Source organism: Tachypleus tridentatus, chromosome 4 (genome assembly GCF_004210375.1).
Source record: "Tachypleus tridentatus isolate NWPU-2018 chromosome 4, ASM421037v1, whole genome shotgun sequence".
Lineage (NCBI taxonomy): Eukaryota > Metazoa > Arthropoda > Merostomata > Xiphosura > Limulidae > Tachypleus > Tachypleus tridentatus.
The window spans coordinates 43,536,350-43,546,470 of NC_134828.1; the positions used below are offsets into that span (position 1 = coordinate 43,536,350).

At 33.9% G+C, this 10,121-nt stretch overlaps 1 protein-coding gene across 1 annotated transcript; it reads left to right on the top strand.

The window, feature by feature from the left end:
* The first annotated feature begins 244 nt into the window (after positions 1-244).
* Positions 245-9,499, top strand: LOC143248983 (protein phosphatase 1 regulatory subunit 3B-like). The gene is made up of 3 exons (XM_076498076.1): positions 245-450; positions 3,337-4,771; positions 6,378-9,499. The coding sequence occupies exon 2, from the start codon at positions 3,521-3,523 to the stop codon at positions 4,250-4,252; it is 732 nt and encodes a 243-aa protein (XP_076354191.1). The 5' UTR covers positions 245-450; positions 3,337-3,520; the 3' UTR covers positions 4,253-4,771; positions 6,378-9,499.
* The last annotated feature ends 622 nt before the right edge of the window (positions 9,500-10,121 follow it).

Sequence of the window (10,121 nt, forward strand, 5' to 3'; positions counted from 1 at the left end):
AAGGTTGAATTCATTTATTTGAGTCGGTTTTTTTGTGTTCTAATGATGTAAGAATTTTGTTTCAGTAACGGTTTTTGATTTACTGAGATTAAGACTAAGTAAACGCACTGCATGGTGAAACTACTGCTAGAATCGTGATGTTTATTTTTTACTATAGACTTGAAACTGCATAACAGTGAGAATTTCGGCCAGAGAATCAAGTTCAAGCGTTTTGATTGGTTGAACGTTGGAGAGTATAAGCGTGTTCTTTTAAGTCACACAGTCCTTTGTCGTTCTGATTGGTTCTTGAAGGATCTGCACGTGAATAACAGTTGCGAGGAACAACTGTGACATCTATAAGTTTAACGGATGAGGTTTTGGGAAGAGGAAGAAAATTGACAGTCGATTAGGAGATAAACAGGGTTAGGAAAAAACATTTGCTATCCCTGAACAGTTTATATTGTAAAAAAGGTAAGTAATGGAAATCATCGTTCATTTAATTATTATATATACAAATTTAAACATAAGCTATCACATAGTTCTTTAAAATGGTTTAGTGGTGTCGAGTATTCAATTTGAATTAGTTAAATATTCTATTTTTCATTTGCAAATTTAGATAGTTGTTTTTATGTTTAATTAACGTAAACCAGGGATGTGTTTTTTGCAGTTTAATTTTTTTCTTTAAGTGTAAAAACTAAGTTATAACACACTTCCAAAAGTTCAAATGTGTCACTTTAAGAAAGGTTTTAAGTGTTTTTACAACAGATATTTTACATACAAAGTTTCGATAATGTACTTAACAAAAGCTTGAATTTTTAAAAAACGTACATTTTGTATACAAAGTTTGAAAAGTTTACTTAAACCAGCTTGAATCAAACAACAGATATTTTATATTACAAGGTTTTAACTGTGTACTTTCAGAATCTTGTTTCAAACAACGGGTATTTTATATAATAGATTTCAACAGTGTACTTAAAACAGCTTGGATCAAACAATAAATATCTTATACACAGCTGTTTAAAACATTAGCTCTTTCAGTACATTTTCAATACTTGTAATAACTTCAAGCTAATGTACACCTAAATTTGTTTGTAAAATACATTTATTAACACATTTTGTGATATAACCCTTATGAAACTATTCAATAACGGTAAATAAACGGGTTTTTTTTTCAAAGAAAGTCAAGCATGTGGAATGTGAATAATAAGAACAGGTAAGTGCCAGAAAATGAATAGAGTTAACAAAAAACAACAACAAATAAAAACCGAAAAATTTAGTTGAATAAAACTTAATTTGAAAGCAACTAAGATATTTTTAGGTCTTATTATTTTCCAAAGCTTGTGTCTCGCCCATCTCAACTGGCAACGTACAACCTGTTAAAAATCTACAATTAAACTGCCAACTGTCTGACGGAAGTTATCTCAAACTTCGAGATGAATAAACTATCTTAACCACAGGCTGTTGTAATCCCATAAAGAAGCTTCGCCAGACATCACAGTTATAGATTATAAACCCTCTATTTACCATTAACTGTCATATACTTTATATAAAAACTTAAGTTATTTTACACAGAGAAAAATAAGTCATTAGATCAGTGGTTGGGTCCCCTGAAATGTCGTTCCCTTACCTCAAGCTAATGCCATCCATTGATCTGATTTTAGATTGATTTAATAATTGGCCGTATGATGTGTCTCATTTCTCGTCCTGTACCGGCATGGTCAGATGGTTAGGGTGCTCGACTCGTGGGGGCGTTGTAATGTTACGATTAGTTCCACTATTCATTGGTAAAAGAGTAGCCCAAGAGTTGGCGGTGGGTGGTGACGACTAGCTGCCTTCTCTCAAGTCTTACGCTGCTAAATTAGGGACGGCTGGTGCAGATATTCCTCGTGTAGCTTTGCACGAAATTAAAAAAACAACAAATAAACAAACATTTCTCGCCCACTAGTTAAAGGAGAGCTCGAGCCAGAAGTGCATTAGATATTTGACTCAGCACTCAAAATGATGTTATACAAAATACTTTGAATGTTATATCACGTAAGAGTTGAAAATTATCGATGTTATAATCGTGATCATACAACGTCTAGTGGACGCTCAGAAAGTCTTAATACTAATAGCTGAATTAAAATGAATTTCCTTAACAGTCTGAAAAAATTGGAATAACAGAGACAACAATAATGTAAATGAAACCATCTGCAGTGAAGTGAAGGTTGGTTCGGTTTGTTGTGAATTTCGCGTAAAACTACACGAAGGCTATCTGCGCTAGGCCCATAATTTAGCAGTGAAATATTAGATGGAATGCAACTAGTCATCACCGCCCCAATTTTTGGACTACTCTTTTTACCAATAGGTGATGGGATTGACCGTCATATAAAAACGCCCTCATGGCTGAAAGGACTATCATGTTTAATCGTATGGAGATTCAAACCTGCGACCTTCAAATTGCGAGACGAGTACCTTAACCATTTAGCCATGTCAGGCTTCCTTTGCTAAGCCTACTCAGAGTTTCTCTTGTAGTGTGTGTTTGTTTTCTTATAGCAAAGTCACATCGGGCGATCTACTGAGTCCACCGATGGGAATCGAACCCCTGATTTTAGCGTTATAAGTCCGCAGACCTAAAGCTGTACTAGTGAGGGACGTTTCTCTTAGAACTCCAAATTTAAATTAAATGAGAATGAAAATGATTTGTATTATGTGTGGAACATCGTGGAAGAAAACAGTTATTGTTATCATAATGCAATTATCTTTTCCTGCCAGTTGCTAAACCAGCAGTAAAGTAATGTGTGAAGTCAGCTTTAAGGCTTAAATAACCAGATAACTTTATTTCAATGCCAATAGTAATAAATTCATCTTCATTTTCTAATACTGTAGAAGTTTTGTTTTCATCCTTAAGTGACTTCGAATATTTTTTTTCTCTTAAACTGTAATGAGCGAAAATTCTAAAATAAATCTCTTCGTAAATAAAAAGGGAATTAATAAAATAGCTTTAAATGTCTAATAATCTTTTAAAGCTTTGTGCGTGTAATTAATATAGAAAAACAGTGATTGCACATATGTCGCCTGAAGGTTTCGAAAATGTGGGTACTATCATTTTAACTTAGGACAGAATCAATCATATATAAGAATTATATATGTAAAAAACGGCTGGTATGAATAGAGAAATCACTATGTATAGGAGCGAACAACGTTTCGGCCTTTTTTTTTTACATATATAATTTTCTCTACAAGTGGATTTTCTCGTCATCATGGATCATATATGGGAATGATCTCATCTATCTGTATATATTTGTGTGTGTATGTATGTGTTATTTATTCATTTTACTTTCCTAACGTAATAAAACAGATTATCTCTTAATCTAGGTTTTCCATGAGACATTTGTACAGAGAGAGTCTATAATTTACTTGGAGATGGTCTTACCTGCCAGTGCTCCTTATTTCCTCAAAACTTCCACGCCGAGTGTTTGAAACCACTGATTTTGTCATTCACTCCTTTCGTCACCATTACAATAAAGAAACAAAATTCAATGGCATTCAGCCATCTAAGATGCCACCCGTTCGTTCTTGTCTCATAGCACGAGATGAGGCGATTCTTGGACACGATAATCAAGATGATATAAGATTCAGTAAAGGTAAAAAACGTGTATGGTTTGCGGATGATAAAGGTTTGGCTTTAACACACGTACAAATTGTAACTAAAGGATCACCCTGTCCACCTCAATGGACAGACCGTTTTTTTTCTGAAATAGTTAAACGTATAGAGCCACAGGTTACACAGGCAATAATTAATTGGAAAGTGACCTTTCCTCAACCGGTTTCAGAACAAGATGAGTTTCAGAACAAGCTAGAAAGACAGTGTGTTTCCTTGGAGAACGTCACAATTAAAGATGATAAATTGTCAGGCACCATCAAAGTGAAGAACATTACGTATAGAAAAAATGTATATATCAGAGTTACTTTTGACAGGTGGATGAGCCACGAAGATTTACCTGCTTATTACGTTCGCAACAGACTCCAAAATCTGGTGTCGCCTTTTGATACTTTTTATTTTTCGGTTTCTATACCTGACTCGGCGGAGAAATTCGAAGTGGTTGAGTTCTGTGTGTGCTACAGATGCGAAGGAGCTGAAATGTGGGACAATAACGGAGGAACCAATTATAGAATTGTTGCTGTTAGGAGGAAATATAAGGATCCCTCATGGATCCAAAAGTTTCCTGTTGAGAGGATCTCTGAAGTTTCTAGATGGAATCACTTAATAAAGAAAGACCCTTATTTGTGACACCTCTTTCACCATCGATGGTGGCCGTATATTACTTCTGTTTGAAACTACTGGGCAGATTTGTATTTATTTATTGTGTCGAAATTTTAAATATCTGGGATACCATAAGATTTATTTCAGATTACCAAGATTTCTTTGTGTAAGATCAGTTATGTAAAAATTGGTTAACACAAAATATAAATTCCTCATATTTTGAGGTTTCATAAACAGAGAAAGCTTTAGCAATAAATAAAACGTTGTCAATTTATGGCATTTCATGAGTATTCTGGTTTTCAATCAGTCCTTCTTCAAGTACTAGAAACACAGTGGTTGTAATACACTTTTCTTTCTTGCCATGAACATTTAAGTGTACTAGTGAAAAACTGTCAAAAACCGATAAAAGGCAGCAATAAGTACAGCAGAGAAAACTTTCACAGCTTCGAAATTAAAAGGAGTTATTTCTCGTTGAAAACCCATCCACCTCTACTAGTCTTGAGAGTAATTAAAATTGGATTTTCTTATAGAACAACAGATTCAAAGGTAATTAAAACTGTAATTTCCCTCAAAATAGTTCCTTTTTTTTTCATTTTATCGAACTAGACTGTATTGCTTTGATGGTTTATATGGATTTTATCTAAGGAGAGAGAACAAGTGATATTTAGCGGTTTTTTGGTTTTTTTGCTTTCTTAGAGAGAGAAACGTTGTATATATCCTTGGTAAATACGCCTTATTTGATTTTCAAATTCTCAGAACTAATGCAACTACTGTTTTGTCTTTTACTTACACTTGTCTAATGCTACTGTGCCTGGTACTTGTAATTCTACTATTACTGTATATCATATATTTACTGTTATTGGTTTGTTTTGAATTTCACGCAAAGCTACACGAGGGATATCTGTGCTAGCCGTCCCTAATTTAGCAGTGTGAGACTAAAGGGAAGGCAGCTAGTCATCACCACCCACCGCCAATTCTAGGGCTATTCTTTTACCAACGAATAGTGGGATTGACCGTCACATTACAACATCCCCACGGCTGAAAGGGCGATAATGTTTGGTGTGACTGGGATTTGGACCCGCGATCCTCGGATTACGAGTCGAATGCCTTAACCACCTGGCCATGCCGGGCCGTGTTTACTATTATTACTACGTATGTTACTTGTACTACTACTGTGTCTGTTACTCATACTACTATGTATATAATTTGTACATGTAGTACTACTGTCACTGAGTCTGTTACTTGTAGTACTACTGTTGCTGGACCTGGTACTTGTTGTGCTCGTACTATTGTGTCTGTATCTTCTAGTACTACCATTGCTGTGTCTGTCACTCATTGTTGTGCTTGTACTACTGTGCATGTAACTTCTAGTACTACCTTTGCTCTATCTGTTACTCATAGTTCTACTATTACTGTAGTTGTTACTTGTAGTACTAGTGTCACTGAGTCTGTTACTTGTATTAATACTATTACTGAGTCTGTTACTTGCAGTACTATTATTGCTGAACCTGGCACTTGTTTTTGTACTACTGTGTCTGTAACTTGTAGTACTACTATTGCTTGTCTGTTACTTGTTGTACTACTATTACTGTGACTGGTACTTATATTTGTACTACCATCGTGTTTGTTAATTATTTAAAGATTTCCTTTTGATCACATGTTTAAAATATTTTTTTATTTGCTAACTTTTTCGACACGAACTAATTTCACAAGCTCTGTTGATGTCGCTGGAGTGATTCAAAAGTCGCATGTCTGACACCAGTAACAGCTTGTGAATGACTTAGAATAGTTACACTTGAATATCGTTAAACCATAATACGTAATAGAGTATTTTTATCCAATTATTCTTGAAAAAATGGAATAAACTTAAATTAAGCTCAAAATTTATTTTATGAAGAAATAATGACGTTGTTTAATATATTCTAAAAGTTAATCTTCAAGTTCTTTCCAAACCTGTTTATAAGTGTTATTTTAAGCTTACTACATTGTCCTGATGTTTGTAGTACAAAGTACAAGATCTGATAAAAATAGATGTTAAAAAACAACTGGTTATGTGATTATTAATATATGCCGAAATAACTAGATAAAATTTTAGATCACGAAACTTTTTTTTTGCGTTAGATTTGTATAACACAATATTTTCGTCTTCCAGGTTTTTCAGGATTTGACTTAGCTGTGTTAACCCTAGTCTCGCACCAAAATACAGCGCCACGAATGTAGCTTTGTGAAAGGACAGATAGCTGCAGTTTGGCACCTCCTTAATGTGTTTAATTTCTTCAGAATCTGAAGTTTAATTCGTTTTATCCAACATGGTTGTGTAAAGCGACAGATGGCGCCCGATTTTGATATAATATCTTGTTATGTTCACCAAAGTGAAACAAACAACGTGTTTTACGCGTTACTTTAATATAACTTCAGCTCGTTAGCTCAAACACATATAATGTAATATAGTACGAAAGGTTTCGACCTTCCGTTTCATTACCGTTCTTGTGAGTTCAGCAAAATGAGGAGAAAAGTGTGATGTACAGCAATAAGCATCTCGAATAGTGATTTCTAATTTTATCTCAAGAGATGTACAGAAGAAACGTGTTGTTTCAAAAGATGCGACACTGAATAACATAAGAACCATTTAAAATCGAATCTAAACTAAATGTTGGGTAAACATGATAAGGAGTCTTGGCTGTAAGTATGTATGGAATAGCGGTGAGTAGTTTAGTGATATTTTGGTGAATGTGGTTCTATTTTGGTTGTCTTTTTTTTTTTTTTTGAAAATTGAAAACAGAAAGAGAAAGAACGCCCCACATTCGTATCTCAAACGATAAATATAGCAACAAAAGAAAGTTAGATGCTCTTTGTGATGGGGAAACATCTGAAAAGAGAATACAATTGGAAGAAGCGCCAAGGCAGCATGTTACTTTACTTAGTTCGCAGTTTTGTCAGTAGATGGGGATTTTACAAATCGTCCAATAAAAACATTTTTACATATTTGCTAGTGGTCTTTGTCATAAGATACAAAGAATGTATAATGAAAGAAAAAATAAATACATTTACAATAGAGCACTTTAGCTGCTCTCTAACAAGATGCCATAGGACAGACGGAAATCCTAGGTTCAGAGTTTGTTGTCGTTACTTTTTAGCGTAAAGTTACATAATGGGTTATCTTTACTCTGTCCACCGCGGGGAGTCAAATCCCGACTTACTGTGTTGTGTTTCTTTAAACTTAACGGTTGTTTGGAGATACATAAATGTTGACACACACATAAACATGCCATGGAAGTTTTGAATAGATGTAAAGACTTAAAACAACCAAGGTGCTATACAAGAATAATTCATGGTGATGAGTTAACTTTGAGGTATGTAAGTTAATTATCTGTAAAGTGTTTAAAATATTTAACTCCAAATGTTTCGACGCTGACATTAAGGAAAATATTGGATAAAAATTAGAATTGTGAATACTATCTTGGGTTCCTCCAGGCTAACTGTAGATTCCAAATACTGTTGGTTTCTTCAACCTAAATATGGATTACGAATCTTGGGGTCCTCCAACCTAAGCGTGGTTTACGAATCTTATGGGTTTCTCCAAACTAAGTGTGAATTACGAATATTGTGGGTTTCTTCAACCTAAATATAGATTACGAATCTTGTGGGTTTCTTCAACCTAAGTGTGGATTATGAATATTGTGGGTTTCTCCAAACTAAATGTGGCTAACGAATCTTGTGGGTTTCTTCAACCTAAGTGTGGATTATGAATATTGTGGGTTTCTCCAAACTAAATGTGGCTAACGAATCTTGTGGGTTTCTTCAACCTAAGTGTGGATTATGAATATTGTGGGTTTCTTCAAGCTAAATGTGGCTAACGAATCTTGTGGGTCTCTTCAAGTTAAATGTAAGTGACTTGAGATGAAATTTTCCAACCAAGTTTTGTGTGTTTGTTTTCTTCGTGTTGTTTTTGTTTGTTTCTGTGATATTCACTGTTACAAAAGACTGTTTCAACAGAATAGTAGTACACACACAAGAAAAGTAAGAACAAACAACAGTTTGTTTAAAAATTACATAAATACATATAAGCAATTAGGAATAGATTATTCTACCACTGAGTACCAATTTCCAGCTCTTATATGGGGTCAAGTAGGATTATGACGTGATGCATATATTTATGCATTCTTCAAAGTACATTTCATTGGACAGTGTTTACAATATATCACATTCTGTATATCAATGAAGTGATTTGATTATCATTTATCTCGATTTGATACTTCTCTGTTTTAAATTTTATTATTTCCGATTATTTTTCGATATTTAAAGTTGTAATATGATGTAGTTTTGTCCCATATAATTGTGTTATTTTTTTGAATGATCTGATATAGCTGAATTTTTTGTTATTTAGTTTCTTACGTAGCCCTTATTATGGTCGTTTGAGTTTGACCAATGTAAGTACTACCGCATTCATATTCTATTTTCTATATTCTAGTATTGTGTTTTATATTTGATATTAATCAACTATTTTTGAATCTTATTGATACGTTTAAAGAGAGGAATAAAATTTTGTTTCTTAAAACTTGAGCATTAGATAATTGACAGGTTAGTCCTGATATATAAGGTAGACTTTGTTTCTTTTGTTTCAAAGTTTTCAAACTATTATTAACTAACATCACTGAGGGGTTTAAATGTTGGTAAGCGAAAAGTTATACAATGGGCAATAGGTACGCTACCAATCACAGGTATTAAAACCTGAATTTAAGCAGCGTAAGCCTGCAGGCTTACCGCTAAACCACTTGATAGGAACTAATATTGAACTGTTACTAAGTTTATTAAATCCTCTTTCTACTTCTATGTGTTTAGTTATTAACAACTGATTATTTAAATGAACCTGTCCAGAACATATCTTCAACGCTTGATAAACACAATTATAAATGCACAAATTTGTGTCTGTGTATGACACAATATTTTGGTGCAGCGACATGACAACAGCAGAGAGTTTTCTATAAATTAACGTTTCTGAACTACCATATATTTCATTGTTTTACAAGTACGTCTAAAAACTGAAGACTATATTGTACATTTTAATATGTAAATTTAATTGATGGTTCTATACTATCTGAATAACTAGCTAATTATTTTGATTTACTGTAAAAATAATACCTTATGACAAACAGAAAGTATAAATACTGAAACAATTGTCTTATAAAAACTTTCTGAGGACAACATAAAAGATATAAAAACACGTAGAGTTTGTAAGTGAAAGCCGTTGACGGTAATAAACTTTTAGTTGTTCAATTATGAAATTGTATTTCAATTATTAATTTGATTCCAAACATTGCATACCAGGCGATGATTCATACATATTCGTAGAGAGAGAGAAATAATAAAAGGCATTTAATATTCTGTATAATTAGTTATTATTAACGCAAAGCTACACAATGAGTTATCGGTGTTCTGCCCCCCACTGGTATCAAAAACCCAATGTTTAGTGTCGTGAGTCAAAAGACTCATTGCTGACTCACTAGAGGGAGTCCTTTATGGAAGCAGAAAAACTCGCAGCAGAAATTTTAAATAAGGAAGTTGACTTCACCACTACATCTCAAGCAGATCGTAACCAACTGTCTCACCTACAAACTGAAGATTATGATTACTCAAGAAAAGCCTCAAAGGCCACTTCTTTAAAGTTAGACACATCTCGTGATAGTGTCCATAAAATAATAAACAATCATCCGAAGTGACGAAGACTTACAAGCTTCCAGTCACATATACCCAAAATTAACGTCTGCCGTCATGAAGAAGATGGCTGAAGAATCTGGAATCATGGCAGTCCCATTCAATCACATACTTGCCAAGTTCACATGTGCAGCTCCAAGTGACCTTTGTTGTTTTGGTCTGTTTACACCTGGTCTTGGAA

Excerpts from the sequence above, each read along its gene's own strand:
- LOC143248983 (XM_076498076.1), top strand. The coding sequence starts at position 3,521 with ATGCCACCCGTTCGTTCTTGTCTCATAGCACGAGATGAGGCGATTCTT.